Below are 25,769 nucleotides of genomic sequence, written 5' to 3'. Positions count from 1 at the left end.
AAAACCAAAATATATATTTAAAAGTTTGCATCAAGTTATGATACATTTTTTTACTGTTTAGTGCTGTTTAAGTAACAAAATCAACATAATCATCCTTTTTACTGGGCAAATAAAATTATCGTGAGTATGGTCTACTGCATTGGTGTCATTGGATAGCATACAGTACAAGTATAATCTCACATGAGCAAGATGGTACGAATATAACTGAGAAGTTATAGAAAAATAACAAGTCATGCTCTATTTAGCAACTCATTCTATTCTTTAAGCACTTACAAGTTCTCTGTCAAAATTTTGTTACAATACAGTATACACTATATCTAAACCATGCTTTCTCTAATGTTGCATATATAATGGAACAGTAATAATAAAAACTACACTTAAAAGGGAATAAACAGCAACATATTTAATAAGTTGTAGCATGATCTTAAAAAATAACTAATTATTGTAGCTTTGTAGTTTTCATCTTACAAATCCTCAGCTCTCGTTTTAAGCTTTGCCCGAGGGTCAACTTTCTGGTCTAATCAGATACAATGAGAGTAAGACAAGTTTAACAAAATTTAAATTATTTTGTAAAAAATCGGATTATTTTTTTTAATTCTTTAGTTTAGATGTCAGCAGTTACTAAAGTTCAACAACAGTAAAGACAGTTCTGAGGTTATTTAAAGATCACTGCTCAGTGTAAATGAGGTTTACACAGTTCATTAACACTGAATCATGTTCCTGTAAGGTTATAGCTGTGAAAACAGATAGGTTTCTCCTTACTCCTTGAGGTCGATTCATTCACAGTTGATAAAAGCCATGAAACTCTGAAATTCTCTTGATAATAACAGCAAATATGTCTAATTCCAATGTTCTCCCAATGAAATAACCAACAGTCTGAGTCACATGAACATTTTAGCCACCCTCAATCAGTATTTCGGAAAGTTACATTGTGGCAAATTAGCTAATTGAACTGTCCCCCAAAGAGTCAAAACCAGCAATCATGATGATGTAGAGGTGCTGTACAATCTCTCCAATATAGAAGATGAGAAGTAGGCAAGCAAAATGCATTCAACAGACATGAAATGTTTAAAATGTTTAAGTCACAGTGCTCATTTCAAGATAAAATAATAGATATACTGTATAAACCTCTAAAATGCCTGTCCCTGATCTAAACAGTGAGAGCCAGACAGAAATGTGCCCCCAACTCTCTGCTTCCACTACCAGCAATGAGAAACAACATGCTGGCTACAAAAAACGGTTGGCCAGCCTCACAAACAGAGGCAGTCCCAGGGGCAGGTGTTTTTTCCCCCTGGGACTGCCAGACCGGGCTGCGATGAGCAGAGAGTATGCTTCCAGTGGGAAGTCACTCCTCTGTCTATCGGACAGCCCTTCTCAGCTTCTAAGGGTTGCAGCCAATGCAGTACTTATAAGTTGGTGGTTTGAGTATGTGCAGTCCCACCGCCACATGTGAGGAGACTGTAGTCCCATAGGGCCAGGTCCTGCCATTGCGTAGGTGCCAGGACCCGAACGTACAAGACTACAGTCTCCTCCTCTCCTATGACCTGCAGTGCAGGCAGCATGGGCAGCAGCATCCCCCTCATCTAAGAGGGTAGGAGCAATTATCATATGGAAATAAAATATGCTGCAGTTCAACTCTATTTTACTAAACTCTCTTTTAACTCTTCAATTTCAACTCTCTTTTATCCCATGGTTTACAAATAGGTATGGAGGCCCGAAGCCCACTAATGTGATATTTGTCCCAGGTCCTATGCATGTTTTAAAGAAGAGATGAGTGGGTTCGGATTAATTCAGATTTTCCCGCCAAATTCGGATTTTTCCTGCCAAAAATCGGTTCTCAGAAAGAGGCAAAACGTCATCTTTCATGGATAAACATCATCATCATTCCTGGACAAAAGACGTTTTGGCTCTTTCCGAGACCCGATTTTTGGCGGGAAATATCAGAACTTGGCAGGAAAATATGAACCAAACCGAACCTGCTCATCTCTATTTGAAAGTGGTTCTTTTGACTAGATAAATCAGCCCAATTCATCTTGCCTTGGAAAATGAACTTAGTATACATTGTGGCAACTACACAATACCCAACATAGGCATATATTTTGGGAGAAAAAAAATGAAATAAAATATTCATATCTAATATAGCTCAAACTGTTAATACATTTCCAAAACTAATTTAATAAATGAATCTGACTGCACATTTCAATATCAAAACCAAAGCACAGGTGCATTCACTTTCATTAAAAAGACAGCTTTTGACACCTTTCCCTGTAATTAATCAACTATGTTGAAACATGAACTGCCAGACTTTATAATCTGTGGATAATACGGCCAGCCAGACACAGCTAGGGAAAGACAGCTGTTGAGCAGGGACAATGGATTTCATAATTATATTTAATCTTTCACCACAACAAAATTAAATAAAAAAACAATAATGATCATTAAAGTACCAAACTGCCGGCTAAAGCTGGCCACACATCTAAAGATTATCTGTCCAACCAGCCAACTAGTTGATTGGTTGGAATGAAAATCTGGTAATATATGAAAGCAATTTGCTCCCAAACGCTGGAAAATGGACCAAAACTGTTGTTTGAACAAATAGTTTAGATCAAACATTTAACAAACTTGTCTGAACGACCATTTTCATCTCTTTTCTGGCATTTAGGAGCAAATTGCTGATCATCATTTACTCCCATACGTTACCAGATTTTCATTCCAACCAATTAACAAGTTGGCTGGTTGGATGTAAGTTGGTCTACTGTGTGGCCAGCTTTAGTCATGTAGTTGTAGTTGAGGAGATACCACTTTGTGCCTGTATTGTAACTGTATCTGTAGACATAAGATCAAAGAGTTCTGGGATATAATGTACAAGGTGGTCAGTAATAAATACAATGCCATCTGTACCTATTACTTGTGCACCTACGAGTAGTCTAAATATAGCGAGTAGTCTAGATATAAATAATTCTGCTTGTAGCTATTGTACCACTACAAAAAGGGTGTCCAAAAACATTTGCTAAATTAAATACGTATTATTATAATTCTATAAATATTCTATAACATGTCTTGATGATTGACAGTTGCACTGCTTACTGCTGTTTCCTAACAGTCCCAAATTAAATCACTGATAACAACTTTCATGTTGAAACTCATCCCAGCTGTTGACTTTGCCCGGTTCTTTATGTTAACATCATGCTTAAATGACATTTCTCTCTACCACACATTGGGGGAGATGTATTATAGCGTCATGCATTGTGCCGGTATAACTCTTCCTGCTTTGCTTATTTACTGAGTCAAAGCAGGAGGCACTACAGCTGTGATGTATTAACATCTCATCTGCCAGAGTGGTGGAGTGAAAACTCCCCCTTTCGGTGATCCCCGGGTATCGCAAGATCTCACGTGCAGCCCAGAGTCAGCAGCCGCCCCAGCAGGGACAGTGCTGTCCCTGCTGTGGGGTAATAGGGCAATGACTGCTGCAGCTGTCGATATTGATAGCGGCAGCTGTCAGAACGGTCAGTGCCACTGACCGTTCATACATTGCCCTGCATATCAGCGCTCCTATCTTGTAGATAGCAGCACCGATAATGACAGGGGTGCATAGTGCCCCTGTCATTTACAACCCAATCCCACAATAATACATGGGGGAGAAGTGGTATCAGCGCACATAATGTGCGCTGATACTACACCTCCCCCATATCGACAGATAATACATGTATCCCATTGAGCCTACAGTGTCCTGAAATCTTATACCATCGAGTTGTATGTGACTGAAATTTCCAAATTGCGGCAGCTTTATATTTTTAGAGACATGGGGAGAGATGTACTAAGCCTTGGAAATAAAGTTGAGAGAGATAAAGTACCAACCAATCAGCTCCTGTCATTTTTCAAACACAGGGCCTGATTCAGGTTTGTAAATAAAGTAAGATAAAGCAAGTAATTGTGCACTTGGACAAACTAGGGTGCAAATACATACATTTCTTTTGCATACAGGGTACATACTGGCTGCTTTTGCATGTAGTGCACAAAAGTTGGACAGCTTTATTTTTACACTGTAATTTAGATGTCAGTTTGGATACACCCCTCCCAAATCTAACTCTCTCTGTACATTATAAATCTACCCCACCTGCAGTGAAACATGGATTTACCAAGATGCACAGTTACAGTACTTGCTATTTCTTTCTCTATTCCCAAATCTGAATCAGGCCCACAGCCAGTGGTGTATCTAGGGGAGGTTGAGCAGGGCACGTGCACTGGGTGCTGTCTGACCACCGTACAGGGCAGTGCAGTCTGCGTCACTCAGTGGCGGGCTGGGCCGGGGGGCAGGGTGCCTTGTGCCCCCCGGGCCGCAGCGTCATGCTGGCCATGGGCCGGTGCAGTCTGTGTCACTGTGACACAGACTGCACCGCGTGTGTAGCGCTGACCGGACGGAGTCCGGTCAGCGCTACACAGCACAAACTACACTACACAGCACACTACACTACACAGACTACACTACACAGCACAAACACACAGCTGCAGCTGTGTGTTCTCTGTAATCGGCAGCTGCTGAGAGTCTGTCAGACTCTCATCGGCTGCTGCTGCTCCCACTCAAAGCAAAGCGGCCAGAGGAGCCGGTGGAAGCGTCGGGACCAGGAGCGGGAGTTTCAGGTAAGTGGGGTATTTTTTTTTTTTTTTTATAAAGTCTCTCTCTACTGGGGGGGGGGGGATTACTATGGGGGCACTACCAGGGGGGGGGATTTCTATGGTGGCACTACCAGGGGGGGGATTTCTATGGTGGCACTACCAGGGGGGGATAACTACTGGGGGCACTACCAGAGGGGTGGATTACTACTGGGGGCACTACAAGGGGGGCACTACAAGGGGGGGACTACTACTACTGGGGGAACTACAAAGGGGGACTACTACTACTGGGTGCACTACCAGGGGGGAATTACTATGGGGGCACTACCAGGGGGGGGATTTCTATGGTGGCACTACCAGGGGGGGATTATTATTGGGGGCACTACCAGGGGGGTGGATTACTACTGGGGGCTCTACAGGGGGGGACTACTACTAGGGGCACTGCATAGGGGGGAGGGGACTACTACTAGGGGCACTACATAGGGGGAGGGGACTACCACTGGGGGCACTGCGAGGGACCACTGCTGGGGGCTCTATATAAAGGGCAATACTGGGGGTACTGCACAGGGGGGAGACTACAACTGGGGCCACTATTTAAGGGACATTGCATAAGGGTTACCACTATTGGGGGCACTGCATGGGGGGGTGGACTGCTACTGGGGGCACTGCATAGGGGGTACCACTATTGGGGGCACTATATAAGGGGCTTACTACTGGAGGCACAAGGGGCACTGAACAGGGGGGACCACTACTGGGGGCACAAGGGGCACTGCATAGGGGGGGATCACTACTGGGGGCACTACTGGAGGCCTGCATAAGGGTGTTCTCTCCTGTGGCACACGGGGGCACTGCATATGGGCACTACAACAGGGGGCTGCCCCTAATCTTCATTTTTACCTTACATTAATCCCATATGGACCCGCCTCCACCCTCAAACCCTTGAGGGGGGGCAGCGCCGTAGCACGCACGTTCTTTGGGCACCCTGGCTACACGCTACTCCTCTGTCAGGGCCGCCTGCATGCATTTGCCCCCCAGGCTAAAAGTTGCCAGCCAGCCCCTGGCGGCACTACACACTAAAACAAACATGCTGCTGCCATCGGCGGTGTGTTTGTGTTAGCACTGCTGCCAATAAGAGTCAGACAGATTCTTATTGACTGCTGCACCAGGGCCGGAGTCGGGATGGAGCTCACTCATAATCTCCGCCTTCCAGATCCCGCAGTGGGTGAAGAGAGAGACTTGCCCTTTAGTTCCCATTATACAGTGCCCCACAGTAGAGGCACTACTTGGGAACGGCATAAGGGCACTATGGGGGCACTGTATAGGGGCACTACTGGGGCACTGTATAAGGGGCACTACTGAGGGCACTGAATAAGGGGCACTACTGATGGCACTGCATTAGGGCACTACTGGGGGCACTGTATAAGGGGCACTACTGGGGGCACTGTATAACAGGCATTACTGAGGGCACTGTATAAAGGGCACTGCATAAGGAGCACTACTGGGGCACTGCATAAGGGGCACTGCATAATATACACTACAACAGGGGGTATTACATAAGGGGCACTACAACAGGGGGTATTACATAAGGGGCACTACTACTGGGGGCACTGCATAATGTGCACTACAACAGGGGGCATTGCATAAGGGGCACTACTACTGGGGGCACTACTACAGGGGACATTGCATAAAGGGCACTGCTACTGGGGGTATTGAATAAGGGGCACTGCTACTGGGGACACTGCATAAGGGGCACTACTACAGTGGGCATTGCATGAGGGGCACTAATACTAGGGGCATTGCATAAGGGGTACTACTTTGGGGGCATTGCATAAGAGGTACTACTACTGGGGGCATTAAGGTGCATATGGAATGGAAAGGAATGTTCCCAGAGTGACAAGAAATGGTGGTGTGTCATGTTGACAAGCTCCATTTTACAGTGGCCACAACCACTTTTCAGCACACACCACAAGTTGGGGGGACTCCGTTTTTCATTTTGCCCTGTGGTCCAAATACCCTAGTTACGCCACTGCCCACAGCCTGTAACATGATAGTTAGGAGCTGATTGGTTGGTACTTTATCTCTCTCCAAGGCTTAGTACATATCTCCCATGGAATGTAATACTCTATGTTGCGCGCTATTGACAAGTTCTAACTCTACACACATTGCAGGAACTCATAATCAAGTTTGGGTGGTCAAATGTATTACCTAGCAAGTTTGAGGCTAGCGGATTAACTCGCCAGTCTTTTCTAACGATTTGTGGTGGGTTTGAAAGGTTAAACCTGCCAGAAACTTGCTGGAAACTTACTAGAAAATGTATGCCAGAGAGATTGCACAAACTGTAGGCATTGTGTATCACCATCCTGCTATCAGGCTCCAGGCACCTCTTACAAATATGGGTATAAATCTGTTTCCAACTGCACTATTGGTTAAATACTGATAGGAAATCTATAACAAACGCATGCGTATATAGCCAAAGACAACGCCTTGAGGATTTATGGTGTGTCTAGTTTTCACATTCCTTTGTACCACCTAATGCTGACCATTATCTATTGCCTGACACATTCATAAAAGCACCGAATACAACATGGCTTTCAGCAGCCATTTTTGCTCTCCCATTACACTATGTCACTGATTAATACTCAAATAAGCCCCCAAAAATAATAAATATACTAATAGACTATAATAATTTAATTAATTTATTATTCAAGCAATAATGTTAAAAAATAATAACATTTTCATTTATGTGAACAATAATATATTTATGTAAATTGAGGCCATATTAATTCATGATAAAATCTCCATTAAGCATTAAAAGGTCAGCGTTATATAGAAGCCTTCAAAGATCAGTGAGATCCGTGAAGGCTTCCGTGATGTATAAAAAAAAGTAAACAGTAAATAAAAAAATTAAAATTATTGTGTGTCCCCTCCGCACAAGCATAACCAGCCCTGGGCTCTGTAGAGCCTGTCCTTGTTTTTAAAATACAGGTATTTTCCATAACCAGCACCGGACTCTTTCTAGCAGGGGTGTAATGTAACAGCCAGAAGAACCCTTTCACTCTTTCACTGGGTCCCCTGGCCAAAGCATTACACCTGACCAATAGTCAGCCCAGGCAGGGGATCCCTGGGGAGGTGGATGCCCGGGTTGATTGTGTAAAATGTAGTGTAAAAAAAAGTGTAGTGTAAAAAATAGATGTAATAATATTGTCTTTTGAGAGAACCACATGTATCAGCTTGCGGGGCATTAAGGGCATTAAGGGCCCACTGCCTGTAGTTCTTCTGCAAAAGAAATATTAAAATAAAGACAAGACTCACACACACCGTGAAAGTAAAATAAGACTTACACACACACTCACATTCACACATAATACCCTATACTCACTGTAGCCATTCATTTCTCCTTGTCCAGTAGAATCCATGACACCTGTAAAAAAAATTCCATACTCACCTATTCCTAGCATAGATCACATCCTCATCGGTCCATGTAAGCATCCACAAGGTTAAGAAAAAAAACACAGACCTGAATCACAGACACATCAGGTGTAATGCTTTGACCAGGGGACCCGGTGAAAGGGTTCCCCTGGCTGTGGCATTACACCCCCACTATAAAGAGACCGGTGCTGGTCATGGAAATACAGGGGACCCCTACTCCTGTATTTCCACATACAGGAATGGCTCAACAGAGCCTTGTGCTGGATCTTAAAATACAGGGGACCCCTACGCATGCATTTTTTCCCCTGTATTTTAAGAACCAGGACAGGCACAGCAGAGCCCAGTGCTGGTTATGCTTGTGGGGAGGGGGGATCTGTGCATCTTTCTGTGTTACTCGGACCTGCTCAGGCTAGACTGGCTATCATAAAGCAGGCCTGTTTTTTTACGAGTATTCAGAATTAATAGTGTGCAAGTAAAACACTCTGGGCCTGATTCAGAGCCGGACGCTCTGACCAGAGCGCTCGCACTGAATCAGGGCCCTCCTACATGAAAATGGAGCGTCCTCCTGGACGTTCGCATAGCTGTGGGTGACCACCCACAGCTTATGTGAGCGTCCATGATGATGGTTGCGATGGTCAAGACCATCGCAACCATCGGGCTTGCGACTGAGACCCTGCGGTAGGGTCTCGCTGCCGCAAGCCCTGGAGTGATTTTGGCTCTATCAGAGCCAAAATCACTCCCACTGACATCACTAGTGATGTCAGTGGGCCCGGCGTCAGACGGTAGGCGTTCCCATGGGAACGCCTCCGTCTGGCAGCCACACCCCCGGCACGCCCACCAAAGGCACGCCCACCCAATCAACATCGACAGCACGCCCCCTTTGGTGCGAGACCCGGAGCGACGGCTACCCCGTCGCTAGACGGGTCTCGCGCATGCGCACGACGGACCCCCTCTGTTACATTGCCCGAGTTCTATGCTCACAATGGCAAAACATTTGGATGCGTGGTTTACCTCTGAGAGTTATGGAGGTGTGAGAAACATGCAAGTTTGCATGTTCTCATACCTTATTACACAGGTTCTCAAACTCGGTCCTCAGGACCCCAAACAGTGCATGTTTTCATACCTTATTACATAGAGTTAGTTCTGAAAATGTGCGAGTATAGCTCTATACCCTATTACCTATCGCCCGTTGTGTTCTGATGTTACCTTTTTTTTTAGCAATGAAACATCAAATATGTTGATTGCCTGTTTTATTTATTGTTGGTAATACTTGCATTATTACAGACAGACAGACATGATTGTCTATGTGTGTTTGTGTTGTTAAGATACTACATTATTACCTTCCATTGTTTTTACTTTCCACTAGATATGTCTCGTTTTACAAGTATGTAAAGTGTCCATTTCATAACTGACTCTCCAGTGACTTTTAGTTGAAAGCATAAATGTCAATTTGTGTCCATTCAATCAGCGAGTGAAAGTAGGTTTCACAGTCACTTGTCAAACAAACTGCTGTAGGTTGCAGGTTGCATTACGTAACTATGAAAGCATTTCTACACTATTATCACTGGACAAACAGATTTACAAGAGGGATTTATGCTAATTAAAAACGTCTGGGAAAGATATTATTATGGCAGTAGAGAATAAATAATTGTTCATCAAGACCACATTAACAGTGTATGGCTGATAAAGTAGCACTGAAACACTATAAAATGACTGTGTAAAGGGTTCACTTCCTTTCATTTTCAGTGCTTTGTTGTGTAGATAGACTGTAAATATCCACAAGCATATAGACCTATGACAAGAAGATATGACATTGTCTGGAAATGATTCAAATTGATCATTTATGTCAAGAATAAATTGTTTGAAGTTGAACATTTCTACTTATGGTATTTTTTTTCCATGTATACAGATTATAGACCATACTTGCCTACTCGGCCCAGAACAGTCTGGCGCTCCCAAGCACCTGGAAAAGTGGGCGAGTCTCCAGGTACCGGCTGCCATTTGCTCACAGCCACCCACTTACCAAGGAAAAGTGGGGAGTCAGGGCGGCAGATGACGTGATTTGTGTTGAATTGTGTCATCGTGACACAATCGTGACATCACACTCACCGGATCACCCACTTTTCCATAACATGCATCCCCCGCTGTGCCAGGGGGCAGTCAGGAAGTTGGCAAGTACAGACAGTTTGGTAATACAGATCTGTATTACCAAACTGTAAATAAAACAGTGGTCTATGTACGGTATACAGTCGGGAATCCGGCTGCCTTAATACCGGCAGCCGGCTTCCCAACTGTCATATCCCGGTGAGGGATGAAATGCCGGGCGTCTAGATGTAGACGCCTGACATTTCCCCGACGCCGGGAGACAGGCGTCCGGCATCCCGATCGAAGGGATGCCAGGCGCCGCGAGCGGACAGCCGCGGGGGGGAGGGTTAGGTTTAGGGCACCTGGGGGGAATTGGGGTTAGGCATCCCCCTGGGGGACTTACGTTCAGGCAGCAGGGAAGGGGGGGGTTAGGGTTAGGCACTTAGAGGGGGGGTTAGGCACTTGGGGGGAGGTTAGGGTTAGGCACCCCTAAGGAGGGTTAGGGAGTTAGGTTAGGTTAGATAGTACTTACCTATCCACGATCGGGATTTCCAGCGCTGTCGGGCTTCCGCTACCGGGAACTCTGCTGTTGTCGGCCAGGCGCTGCCGGGAATTGAACCGCCGGCCGCCGATTCCCTATGTACTAGGCCTTGGAGAGAGATAAAGTGGATGGAGATAAAGTACCAAACAAATCAGCTCCTGTCATTTTTCAAACACAGTCTGTAAAGTGACAGGTAGGAGCTGATTTGTTGGTACTTTATCTCCATCCACTTTATTTCTCTGCAAGCCTTAGTACATTGAAGCCACAGTTATATTGATGCTTTTAACAGTTGATGTGACTGGTCAGAGCACTTTTTCATTATCAATCGTCATCTCATGCTCGTGTGTATATCCCAGTTTTGAATTGAGTAGAAATATAGTACAACAACCTGCAGTCATATTGTAGAGCGCTAACATAAGCACAGTGTATTTTTAAGAAGATAAGTTGGACAATATTGTGCAAAAAAGTGACTTGTGTAGGTAAAAAGCAAGTTTGGACAGGTTTGGTATGTTTTGTCGACAGCATGTTGACATTGTCATGTTACACACCTGATCACACATGTGTGCTGTAATAGCTTTTAGCTGGTGCCACAGGGTCATTCCGCATCAAATCAACACAATTTCCAAAATAAATTCTACCGTACATTCTCTAATTTCAATTAAATTTGGTATAATAAATTCTGCCATTATTATTATTATTATTATTATCCTTTATTTATATGGCGCCACAAGTGTTCCGCAGCGCCTTACATAGTACATAGAACATAGAACTAATAGGTGAACAAGAAACAAGTAACATACAGTACATTACAGTACAGGACAAGGACACAACTTATATATATGCCATGGGTGTAAAGAAAACCCCCAAATCTTAAGCTGATAAGTACACTGGTTTTGAAGTTATATGCCTTTAAAACAGCAATTTTTTTACGAAAAATTTGCTTTTAACAGTTATTTTTATTGCTTTAGCAGCTCAGCTAATTGAGCTAGAGGGTAGGGCCAGGTCTCATTTTAAACCTCTTTTTATGGGCTTTCATGTGATATATAACATAGCAGTATGTTTCAATAAAAATAAAAAAATTTACATTTTTAAAATCAAAATTTAGATTTTCTCAAAACTTGTTCATACTGTTGTTAATAAATCCACAAAGTTTTATTTTGGGATCGTGATAGGATCATCTGCTATGACTAATGGTTACCATTACTGCCTTAAATCACTGAGGATTCACTACCGATGGTAACTGTGATTATGCACACAATCGGCGCTGCAATGCAAATGCATGTGCGAACACTACACTGCAATCGGGATCGCAGTGACTATGCAGACCCATCACAGAGTGACTGACAGGGAGCACTGTTTGGGGGTGGTGACGTGGGGGGTGGTCAACAAAATGCAGGCATGCCAGTGCGTCACGTCGTTACAGGGGAGTGCATAAATTAGCCATTGCGATGCCATATGCAGCTTAGGTATTCACTGCATACGATGAGGTTAGCAAATTCTGAGTAAGGTCAGGACTTGTGCAAGTGTGCGTGCGATGTTACCGATGGCACAGACTTGCTAAGTATTACGGATGTGTGTAAGGTAAAGGGGGCCTTATGTTTGCCTGTGACGGCATTGCGATTGCAATTATTATTATTATTACATTTTATTTTTAGGGTGCCACAAGTTGTCCTCAGCACCGTAAATACGTCAACAGTAGGACAGTACAGGGTACACAGAACATTACATTACAGTAACCAAAACAAACAGAGCACAAGTAACAATTAGCACCACAATTCTCCATACACAATATAGATGGGAAGGTGAAGGCTGTCATTGAAGTCCTAGAGAAGAGGGCTGTGAGACAGTAGAGGGGAGGACTCTGCCCCTAGGAAGTTACAATCTAGGAGATCATTGGCATATCTTCGCAGGGAGACTGCGTGCGTAATCACTATAGTGATCTCAATAGCGATCCTTACTGAATCTCCCACCAGGAATCTATATATATGGAGTTTGTATGTGTGGGTTCCCTCCGAGTTTTCCCGGTTTACTCTCACAATCCAAAAACATACTAGTAGGTTAAATTAGATTCAAAAGTCAATTAAGATGACAACCAAAACCCTGGATGATTTGACCACACATTTGGAAAGTCAGATTGGGCAAATTCAGTAGAATGGGGGCAGGGCCAAGCAACCTGATCACAAAATGCAAAGGACACTTAACATTCACAGGCAGGGGCGTAAGGAGCCCTGCCGGGCCCAGGTGAAGAGGGGGCTTGGCCTCATCGTGGGAGGCGTGGTCACGCCCCCTTGAGCAAAACAAAAAAACAACACACTTTTGCAGTGCCATTGGGCTTGATTCAGAGATGTACACTAATGTAATCACAGCTGCAATTTTACACCATTCACAATTGCAAAAATATGCTAATGTTTCCAATGTTTACATGAGCATATCTCATATATATGTCTGATGTCATGCAATAGCGTAAACATCGGTAACATTGATGCAGATCTGGCAGCTATGCAGCATATGCAGCAAGTCTGACCTGTCTCAAACACAGCGTCTCTCTTGACATGCAGAGAACACTCCTACTGCAAAGGAGATCGCAATGGCTAATGAAAGCCCTGAAATGGAGTTTAAACAGTCGGACTGGACACTCCTGCATTTGCCTAACTACCCCCGTTACCGCCCCCAAACGCTTCCAACCTGTCACTCACTTTGCCACTGAATCCTCTGTGCGAGCCTGGTCGCAAAACAATCACTGCGCGTGCACAGAGCAGCTTACATGTATGCGCAATTGCAAACAAACGCTCAGAAATATTTCTTGGTGTACATCTCTGAATCAGACCCATACTATACTTCTATGCTTCTTGACTTCAAGCGCCTAATGGTTTGTCTATCTAGGGTATATACATAATGTAAGCACCCTTCTTGTTGCAGTTGTGCCATGGGGTGTGCACTAAGGAAAGGACTTCAGCACTGAAACATCTGTCACCATCAAATGAAGGAGCCCAGCTAGCAGGAACACAAGTATATTATAAAGTAGGATCTCTGCAAATGATCATTTCCTTCACCTAAAAGTCCTATGTAGATCTGTAGTTAGTCATTAGGGTTAACACTAATTAAAATATAATTTCAGTGATTTGCATTTGACATTGAATTATGTACATTTTCTGCACAACTTGCTTGTGCCAAATGGATGCAAGGAACAGAAAATCGCTACATCTGCACATAATCATCATGGTCTTATGTAGAATCATAATCTGGCAGTTACTGTTTGTTTCAAATAATATTTTCCACAAAATAAACTAAAACATAATTTACAGATATTGAATTTCTTTGCAAACTGAAAAAAACTAAGTTATGCAAAAATTTTCACATGACTAACCACAAACTGAAATCACTGACACATCCCAAATCAGCAAAGTAAAACACCTGGGTATATATTTAGTTTCCCTGTAAGGATTACATTGCTTGCTGTAGAAAGTTGTTTACTTTTCATTAACTTTTTGGGGGTCTCTTCAGAGCTTATGACCTGAAAACTATCAGGTTACAAAAGGCACAGCATTCTCTGTTAATTACTATACTAAGTGTAGAAGCAAATTGCTTACCGTGGTGAGTAGAGAATAATGGATGCAGAATCCTGGTTCCGAGGTGAAATATTCATCAGATACAAATCGTACCCTAATCTGATTTCCTTTTGAGATCTGTTTGCTTGGTACTGCATTAGAACCACACCAGCGTCCAAGGATAAAGCCATCACTAGGGTCTTCAATCTCTACAAAATCAAACCTGATAAGATAAAAATAAAGGATAAACTCCAATACAATTGTGAATAAGCAGCTGAAGAAACTTCATATCAAAACAAAACAGCCCACTAGAGGGTAGATTTACTAAGACGCTATTTATCAAAGCCGCTGCACATTGTCAGCTTTGATAAACTGCATCTTAGCAAGTCTACCCCCTTTAGATGTCAACAAACCAACTGACTATCTGTTACAGTGAATCTATAGAATAAAATTAAAATATCGGGCACAGAAGCTTTTGATATTATACAATGTTAATTTAATAGGATGTTCAGGGGCCCTAGAGAAAGCAGAGTTGTTCTTCCATAAGTAATGCGAGCCATACATCTGCCAAGTAATTTCGCAATGCCGATCCAATCCGCCGTTTGGCGGACTCTGTTGATCAGTGATTTCTCGGGAATCAGGAAATTGCATGTTAAAAATTCCTAATTCACCAATTACGATAATAAGACTGCATTCTAATTAACACCTAGTATAAACAGGACTAAACTCAACTGTTTCTTAAACTATAACGTCTGAAAATCTTCTGTGTACCAAAATATTATGCTATCCACTCATTACTTCATGTCTGGAGTCTGTAGGGATTAATTATTAGCAAGATGTACATGTACAATTGTGTAGCAGCCCAGAAAATGACCTAGCTGTGATGGAGGTTAGTGCATGTCAGATAATAAAAGCAAATATATTATTGATTGCTGTGTGTTTTTGAACAGTTTTCCCTCTATAATTCGTTTTCCCTATGTGTATAATTACGCATTATTCCTTTTGATTTTCACAATTCCAGTTAAATTGTATTTCTTCTGTAACATAACCATATTCTATAATTTCTATTATATGTAAATATTTACACTTTTTTATACTCGTTCATATTCATAACTATTGTTTAATTATCATCTTCAGACCCTGATCTATTACTGTCAACAATATCTAAAGATACATCCCTACAGTAACTGTCTTCCCTTCTCCCAATTTTCTATATATGTACTGTAATGTAATGTGAAATTCACTCAAACATAACACTAACTCAGACCTAATCGCTTTTATTCCACGAACACCCACCTGCACGTGATGCCAATCTGTTCTCTACTCTCTATGCCAACACAGCTGTATCACTTCTACAAAGCTTTTGGTATGCTATACTTTAGCTTTGGAACTCCCTCCACCTCACTGTATGCCAAAAATTCCTTCAAACCCCATCATACAGAGCCTGAAATTACACAGTGTTGTACTGTCTCTCTGAGTGGTTTAGGTTCAAATTAAAAGTGATGTCCAGCCACGTTTATTGTGCCACTTCATAACTACTGTAAGGAAGTTTAATCTTGTCCACAGCATTATGACACTCATTGCCATTCATGACCATAATTATCAGAGATTACCTAAAGAGAAGGTGGACTTAAATGTACAACTGTCTGGCATCTGTGAAAGAGAACTGCATCAGTGCTGACAGTTACATGTAAATTTGCTCTCAACACCATGGGTTATAAAGAATGTATAAACCTAGCAAGCCTTGCTAGGTGATTGACCAAGCTTAGCTTAGTTCCTGACCGCTGTGTATTCCTCACTCTGTGACTTCCCGTGCACTATTGTGTTTGTTGACTACTGTCATGTGCTTATCCCAAAGTTGGCACCACATGCAAGTGTACAAGACGTTTGGATTCAATTAGGACTACACTTCTGCTTAACCCCTTGTTACCCCATTACCTCTCACACTGTGTAAAGAACAAGCCCCTGCTAAATCCCTAATTTGATTTTGACCAATAGTACCAGAACTGTGTTTCACCATGTTTATAATATTGTCATGTGCTATAGTCAACAACTGCTTCACTTGCTGCTTATACAGATGTGTGCTCATACATCTAGCCTCCTTGCATGTTAAACAGCCCTTCTAATCCTGCCATGCTGTGGAGTGACTCGGTAATGCCGAGTGTCTTTTTGTGCGACTTTTTCCCTTATCCTTAATCTTATTTGCACAAGCAGCTTCTGTTTATTAAAATGATATGTGGCATGCCTATATTCTATGTACAATTGCGGGTGTATCTACATGCGAAATGCTATGTTACAGTGGTGTCACAGCCACTGACACTGTAATGCAGCATTTCGCACGCAGATACACCCACAGTCGCACACAGAAAATAGGCATGCTGCATATCATTTTAATCAGAAAAAGCTGCTTGTGTGTCCTATATGCATCGCTGTGCAAATAAGATGCATTTGAAGGGAAAAATTTGCACGAAAACACGCTCGGTGCTACCAAGTCACACAGCTCTCACATGTTATATGTAACGTGACTTGTAGTACAAGGAGGACTGAGGTATATGGACATCTGTATATTCTACCAGTTATTATATTAAATATACATTGCACATAGTACCTATTATGTCTGCACTGCTTGTATGTTTTAACTATATAATGTTCAGCCTCTGACTATAGAGTTCTAGCCAATAGGGTCCTCTCCTTGAATAAACTAAAGGTAGCAAACAACTTTAGTAACATGACTATCAGTAAAGTTGGATTCTTCATGTTACATAATATCGGCTGTTTATTATACTCCAGACAAAATTTGTTGAAGAAATTGCTAGAGAAGTGAGATGACTGTGTCTATCCAAACAGGTGCCTCCACCCACATTCAGGCAGGTGTGAAGCTTGGCGATGGTCGCAGCATTAAACTTACTTTTGTATGCTAATGCAACAATTGGCTGAATTAAGTCACAAAGCCGTCCGTATGAAAGTCCAAGCCTATTACTCCCACTGTTCTACCATCAGCAGATGCAACAATCATCATTAGTTTCAGCACATGTACCAACCCCATGCTAGGTACAAGAGATCCACCAGCTACACCTACTTTACCACATTACATGCAGCTAGCTTGTACATACTTGCGACTTTGGATACAGCATGCCGCGCACGTACTGTACACACAATGTTCTGCAATGCACAGTCGGCTCAAAAACTTTTTCACAGATGTATTTTTTAAATCAGTTTGCACACACAAAGCCTTTTTGCATTCACAAACATAAGTGAACAGGAAATAACTTGCACTGTTTGATACTGTATTTACATTTGTAATGCAGCAGAGAGAAACTTTTATGCTATATTTGACCCATGTTATTAAATATACCTTAAAGATGCAAATAAAAAAAATCAATATTGCAGTCTTTAAGATAAATCTTAACATTTATCATTAATTTATTTATCATTAATTCTTGGTTTGTTTCAAACTGCTATTAACTGATTAATAAACCTTTAGATTTGTTACATTACTATGTGACTGCCATGGTTACCACAGTCACATGGCACAGAGGCTTTGGTATGCCCATGTCAGCTCTGTTTTCACTGTAACATCATACTCCTACTTCTCGCCACTCTGCTTCACATAATGTCCTGGGAGCCTGTATCTGCATAGTAACCTGGCTGTGTCTGTGTCAGGCAGCCCGACATTGTGTTTGCTCTGTGAAGTGTGACAGCCTCCTCCTTTTCACCCATATGCCATTACATGTCATGCTGAGAACTGCGATATTGTAACAGCCATATGTAGGATTGCTGCTTTAAAGTTTAGAATAGCTATAAGCAAATCTAACATACACAGAATGCTAACAGCCAACATTATTGGGGAATATTTCTTTTAAACATTTACTAAAATATTTCCTCCAGTTTTTTATATGTTATTGATCACACATTGTTAACTTATCAATTTTGACTGTTCTTAGCATAGATACTTCAAATGTGGCATTTACTGCAGGCATATACAGATAGATGACCTTTATTGTCATAGATCAGAGAAAGATTAAACAAAAAACAATTGTAACATATATTATAAAAAACAGCTTTGAATAGGTTTGATGTGTTAAAAAAGCTTTTGCATAGTATCAAAGAAAAAATAATAAAATGCAGTTCAAAATAACTAGTCACTACAAACAAAAACAAATAGAAATTGATGACTTTCTAAATATTACTAAATGTAAATTCTGATTCCATTAATCATAATGTGTAAATGTACAATGATGCAACTACTGTAGCTGAATTCGAAGGTTGAACATGAAAGCATCATCTTGGAGATGAAGTTTTATTAATTGCACTTTGCTCTCTGCTATGCAGGCTTCAAACAGCCTACATAGCAGGTGCATGAGGCAGCACATTGTCTGATGCAGCTTCCAAGTCAGGGCTGAAAGGGCTGATGGCCAGATGGGCCGGTCCAGCCACCAAAAAGCCTCCAAGGCTCGGCTGGCATGTAGAGGCACTTTATAACTCAACATAGCCAGACAACTGTATAGCTCATGAAATGACTTGTTTAAACTGTATTTAGAAATTAAAAAATATACTGGAATTATGTGTATACAAAAAAATATTGGTGCTTTTCCCTTCCCCCTCCCGTCTGGTGCTCTTCTTTCTCATCGCTGCGGCACATGTGTGCATGTCACACCTAATATGCACAGAATAGCTGCGATTAGGTCACATGTGTGATGACCTAATTTCTATCAGGCTCCAATTTTATAATAGTATAAATGTCATCACATTAAAACTAGAGATGAGTGGTTCGGTTTTGGCTCGAATCTTCCCATCAAATTTGGATCTGAAAACGAGGTAAAACATCATCTTTCCTGGACATCTGTGCCGAGATGTCCATGAATGATTATGTTTTGCCTTGCTCTAAGATCCGAATTTGGTGGGAAGAACCGAGCCAACACCGAACCGCTCATCTCTAGTTGAAATATGACAACAGTTAATCTGAACTCCGATCCATTCTACAAGTGTCAGCATGGGAGAGAGTGAAGGGTATTTATGTCACTCAGAAGATTATATGATTTTATATGAATGTTTTGTATTTATTAATGGTTCTAAGTACATGTATTTGTGGCATATTTGCAGGTATATGTGGATTATTCAGCATGTAACAGTAGACTTTTGTTTTGATATGAACAGGATTTTAATCACCTGATATGTACTGTGTATTATTATGGTTTATTAGGATTATGTATGCCTATTGATTTATATTTATATATAGATATTTGATCCTTATGGGTATTTATAAAACGTACCTACCATGTTTACAACCATTGTCAATTTGCCAATAAACAGTTCAACTAAATCTCTCTTACAAAATCATTTTCATGTTATTATATCCTTTTTTTATTATTAATGAAGTGCATGAGAAAATGAGGAAGACTTCATGAAAATATATACATTTATAAACAATAATCAATGCCTTATAATATAAGTACATGTATTGTATTACACTACTAAAAAGGATTTACAAAACCTGTTTTATAAACCAATGAAACATAACTTTCTCACGGCAACATGATACAGAGCATATAGCACTAAGTGGTTTATAATAATTACTCCCTTTTTTCATGTCTTTCCCTAGGGAACTGTTGAGGATTTATGTCCTTTTATGTTCAACAAACAAGTCTGGTTTGTCGACAAAGTTTCTGTTCTCATTTGGGAATTTATGAATTACTCATTTATTTTCTATCAACCACAGCTGCAGCGAGACTTCAAAACAGAGGTGATGTGTTAGGTTGGCCATTTGTGGAGGATCTTTGAGTAGAACGATAAGGTTGAAAATTATGCTATAGAGCAGGCCTGGCCAACCCTCCAGCAGGGGAGCCGAGGGTGTGGGGGGAGCAGGTACTAATAACCCAGGAATGGGCTTGATGGAGAGGCCCAGCAGGGGCCTGAGTCACGCCTCTTTACATTAGGCCATGCCGCCCCAAAAAAATACCCGAGCCCATCACAGCTCTCTACGGCCCTGCTCTCCAGCTGTTGTGAAACTACAAGTCCCAGCGTACCCGCCTACCAATCAGCTGGTAAAGCATGTTGGGACTTGTAGTTTCATAACAGCTGGAGAGCCACAGGTTGGCCAGGCCTGCTATACAGCCTGGTCAAAAAAAGTTAGTATGAAGGTCCCTCTGACTATCGCATAGAAAACCTACTTTGCTAAATAGTATTGGTAGGCCTTGTCCAAACTGGAACAAAGTTATTAACACAATTTTCAATATGGTGCTTTCTTGATCCCTGCTGCAAGATATTTGTCTTGTTTTAATATTTCATCATATTTATACATTTGTAGTTAAATAACACTATTGTAATCGCTTTTCATTTACTTACATATCTACACGTTTTTCATATATGACTATATTATCTCAGCGTGATTAGTGCCTTTGCGGGAGGTAGAGATTTGATCCATATAAGGGAGAAGTTGTTTGAATATATTAAGTGCATTCACTTTATATTTTAATTTGTCATTTGCGTTTTTGTGTGACTTTAAAATGTAGATTTTTATCCAACTCACCAAAGGGCACACAAGTCTCAAGTGACATTATAAATGTTATATAAGTTGTTATAATAAATGAGCATTTAATGTTACTTTAAGTAAAGGCTACCAACATGTGCTTTATTCCTTTTATTTAAATTGCCATTTTTTCCTTAACATCTATTCCACATCAAACTATTTTCTAATTAATTAAATAAATACACAAATTGACCCAAATAGGTTGATGATATCGAATTTCCCATACAGTAAATTAATGGTAACTGCTTGTGACTACCTATGAGAGCATACTGACACTGATAGATGCGTTGTTTGTTCCTTGGGCCTGTTTCAGAGTAGTAAGCAAACCAGATGGTTTGTGTACTACACCCATTGTGACAGACCTGTGCGTGTGCAGGATCTGTACTGTGTATGTGCAGTCCTCCCTCTGTGAGATATTTTGCAGTTCCCCCAAGCGCAGCATTATTGACAAGCGCATCTTTTGGGAAGCAGAGCAGGGGCGGCGGCTGGGACCATTTTACAAAATGGGGACATATGTCACCCCCATTTTGTAGGCGTTTCCTGGTCAATGGTTTCACAGAAGATCTGATGCTGTGGCCTAGGACGCAGCACTGGCATCTGCTATGCAGTCAGAAAGTATTTATCTACACCAGAGGCCTCCTGCTGCATTAGCTTCTTAGTTGTACGGTATTGCACAGCCGTGTCACTGCAATACCGTACAGCTCAGAATCAGGCCCTTTGTGCATAGATGATGTTTTTGTGTGCATGTGCATCTGCGTGTCAGTTTTTTTCATACACGAGGAGGTTGAGGTCAGGGTGAATTATGACATAAGAGAGGATTTTTTAAGATAATTGAAGACAAAGAGTGAATACATATTTTGCAAGCAAAACAAAGGGTTAAACACATAAGTGTAAGTTTACGTGGTATATTTGTAATGTAACCAGGACCATATGCTGTCGGTGCCGACCTGCATCTTGGGTTAGTTGCGATTTGGGGCACATTTGCAGCAAACTCAGCATCAGCACCCCATGTGTAGAGGAATACACTAAGTTTGAATTATAATTGTGGTACTGTATTTAGTACAGTTGATTTGTGAAATGTTTCTTGAAAACACAATCAAATCTGTTGTATGTACTAAACACTATTTGTGTACCGTATACTGTACGTAGATAAGCATTGATTTACAGTGTATCAAAACAGTTCCTTTATATGTAATATTTCTATATGCTAAAAATATAGAAACCTTGATGTGGCATTTTATTATTATTGATCAAAAGTCCACAGGTTAAAGTGGCAGCAAAAGGCCTAATACTTCTTACTTACCTGGCTCCGGTAGAGATCCCTCACACCTTTATAACACGCAGCATGTGGTAAAAAAGAAAATACAGGAATAAAGGCCACAACTTGTTGTTTTAAAAATATACCTGTGCTTCAGTGGCTGATACTGTGAAACAGTCTCTTGCACAGCCTGTGCACATCTCTTGCCTCTTTCCCTCTGTTTGCCTATGTGTGCTTCTCTTTCTCCCGCATGTTTGTGTGTCTTTGTCTCTACATCATGGGTGTTTGTACCTTTGTTTCATTGTGTATTCTGTCTCATTCTCTATCCTCATCCCATCTGTATCCAAGGTGCACACTTGAATGAACTTACTGTACATTTGCCCAGAACCTACCCCCCTCCATTTATCATTGGTAGATTACATTTATTAATCAACTTACAAAATACATTAAACACTCTCATTCATTAAAAAAATATTTATTCAAACTATTAATTATATGATACCGCCATCCTGAATGGCTATAAGAGAACAAGTATTGTAGCAGGATAAGCAGGGGTGCCGAGAGGGAGGGGAGCGGGTACTAATTACCCAAGCTTGCTGGAGGGGCTGACGGGGGGCCTGGGTCTGGCACCGCCCCCCCCTTTACCTCACAGTAGCCCAGCACACGCTGCTGTGTGCTGTGCTGCAGTGGGAGACTGCTCGCGGCCGCTAGCAGCAGCCGCAGCAGTCTCCTAAGCCTGTTGGTGGGAGCTGTCACACTGAGAGCAACCCCCCCGGGTTTGTGCCGCGCTAAGAGGCTCACAGCATCCCCCTCCCCAGCGCGCATCGATGCTACGCGGCTCTGCAAAACTCTTTTTTTAACCCAAGGGGGCATGGCCACACCTCCTGCAATTAGGTCACACCACCTTTACCTGGGCCCAACGCAACCTTGAGAAAGATATCTTGTATTGAAACGCGTCAGTATGGGAGGACCATCTGGAATTTTGGATTAATAACTGTGGCTAGAGTTGTTTCCTGACCTGAAATCCGGACTTCCTTTACATCTTTTGCACAGGTCAAGTACCTTACTCGCTACAACTATATTTCTGGAGTCCATGCTATCTTGTTTTTTTATTGCTTTTGTCAGGACTGCGACTATTTCTGTACATAAAGATAGACTACTTTTGCCAAAGTTCCATTGTGGTCGTTGGAGGAGCTATCCTGCTTGCTGGCATGCTTCTCATTCAGGGAATAGAGTGTTATACTGATTATCTGTTTCCCAGGTGTCGTCAGGTTGTGGGATTTCTAGATTACTCATTATTTCAAACCTGATTCCATTTGGGTCACATGTTCTGAAATTGAGCCGGTTGCGAGCTGTCGATGTTGATTGACAGCTCGCCCCATTTTGTAGGCTTAGCTTAGCTAGCGACCAGGAGGCCGTACTAAAAAAAAGAAGCGGCTGCCCTCATTCAGAGAGAGCGATCGCTTCTTGCGACCGCCTCTGAATGAGGGCCTCTATGTGTAGGATTATAAAAGATATTCATAATGTAAAGACATACTACACTATGAGTATCTATTTGGTCTTTTTTTCCGGTTATACGATTTGAGACAAAAAATTCCAGGAGAAAAAGTACAAGGGAGGAGAAGACTTCTATCATTGTGGATCAAAAGACGAATAATCTCTGTTAGAACCGTATATAAGATTAAGTATATGTGATATCTGATTGTAGGATACAGATCACATAGATCTTGTGACTGTATTGTTTTTTCCATACCTTGTTCTTATATATCAGTCTAGTGCCATCACTCGCGTAGTATCCATTTGTGTTAAAGTGTTGTTATATTGAAAACTTGGTGGGTTTTCTGGGGTATTGTGTAAGGGGGCTGCTGGTGAGCGCACTGTGTGTTTCCGATTATTTTATTCCAATTACCCCATAATATAGTGAAATATCTAAAAAATGGTTTTTGCAGCTTCCGCTGGGTTTATATATGAAGATGTAAACAGTGTACTGGGACAGGTATTTGGGGTGCTGTATGGATGGGACAGGTGTTTTTAGGATTGCAGGTGGCTGCAACAGGTGTATTTAAAAAAAAAATTTAATCTGCCCTCGATAGACACAAAAATATACTAGTACCCATTTTAATGTACCCCCAATTATTTTTCCCGAAAGAAATTGTTTTCTATCATTTTTACACACTTACTTACAAATATGCATATAACAGCCCTTTGACTCAATTTAAAAACCCTAATTACTTTTATTAGGGTTGGCAATACACTTCTACATTGATTCTCTGGGTCAGTTATGCTTTTTAGGGGGGTACAGACTGATTTCCCCCTTAAAAAACTGTCCTTTTCGCTAGTTTCGCTATTCACTGCATTCGCACATATGCGCTTTCACCTGTTTTGCAATTGAATAGGACGAAAAGCGGGAACGTGCATTGTAAAAGTACACAAAAACTTTGCTTCAAAACAGGCGAATGAGGAGAAAACATCGCGCTTTTTGTCGATCTCTACTTCTCGCGGCTAATTCAATCCGGCCCTTAAAGGGACATTTTGATGAAAATGAGTTCTATGAATTTGGGATGGTTTTAAACAGACTCCAGCCCTGATCTGTTCCCTTCAGAGTTAAATCTTCTGAGTGAATTAATCTGCAATACAATATATGAATATTTCTGAAAGAAAAGAAGATGCACAATTTGCCTTTGAAATACAATGCATTTCTTTTCTCAGTGGGCCAAAAGTATTTGCTCAGTATCTCTCAGCTGGCCAGTGTCAGACTACATTACACAAAACAATGGCACAGGAAGACACTTTACACACTTCCAAACTCCACATTCTGCTCTTCTGGATTGGGAGCTGTAGGCCACGAGCTGATCTCTATGTCAGAGGGAAATCCTTTGGATGCCAATGTGCAGAGTCAGCAAATTTGTACATAATGTTTCTCTTCTTACATGTTGTACTTTTTTTGGCAAGAACATATAATATGTTCAAATAAGGCTATTCCATTATTGTACATTGATATTGAAAATAGTTTCGCAAAGGAATATTAACCCCTTGGAGAGTTGGATTGTACACATACAGTATGTCATTATAAATTCTGCACTTGATAATGATAATGCATGTTTTGTTCTACTATTTTTTTTAACATAATGTGTAGAAATAATAAGGTAGCCTAAAGGGCCTATACATTAGCAGATCTTTCTGAAAGACAAAAGACAAATGATTTATCTTTTGAAAATTCCTGGGGCTGTTGTGACAGATATCTGTCATGTACATTTTTTTTTATGTTTCTATTCATTTTCATTAAAAAATCGTTCGTCGTTCGTCGTTTACAGCTGCAGATATTTCTAATATCTAATTTCTAATATCTGTCAGCGATAAACGATAATTGACCAACATGTTGGAGAGACAAAAGACCCAATTTGTGGGCCTCGGGAGTGCGCATTTTTATCGTTCAGAGCCTAGCAGATAAACTGAACGACTGAACAATAAATCGTCCATCGCTCAAATGTATCTGCTAATGGATATGCCCATTTATGCCAAACCATTTTAAAAAGTAGACAACCTACTACATCAAATGAGGAAAGTCCTGTGTTTATTAATGCCACGGTAGGGTAGACCTGGAGCAAACCTGTGTTGTAGAACCTGCCCATCCTTGGGGTACTGTAGCTATAGCATCGTCCCACCTCTGGGCTTCTATATGTTTTTTACTTTCTTATTTAAAAGAGGTGACTCACTCAAGATTGAATGAGAGTACCCTAAATTTAATGAAGCCATAATGGGGTG

The 25,769-nt window shown here is 41.4% G+C and overlaps 1 protein-coding gene across 1 annotated transcript in view; it reads right to left on the bottom strand.

The window, feature by feature from the left end:
• Window positions 1-25,769, bottom strand: part of PDGFC (platelet derived growth factor C) — a 328,925-nt gene that overhangs the window by 80,237 nt on the left and 222,919 nt on the right. The window contains exon 4 of the mRNA XM_088475353.1: window positions 14,260-14,440. Coding sequence (XP_088331479.1) covers window positions 14,260-14,440 — 181 coding nt within the window. The remainder of the gene's footprint in view (window positions 1-14,259; window positions 14,441-25,769) is intronic.

This window comes from Taudactylus pleione, unplaced genomic scaffold (genome assembly GCF_031769625.1).
Source record: "Taudactylus pleione unplaced genomic scaffold, aTauple2 ptg000170l, whole genome shotgun sequence".
NCBI classification, from domain to species: domain Eukaryota; kingdom Metazoa; phylum Chordata; class Amphibia; order Anura; family Myobatrachidae; genus Taudactylus; species Taudactylus pleione.
This window is presented reverse-complemented; position numbering and strand designations above follow the sequence as displayed.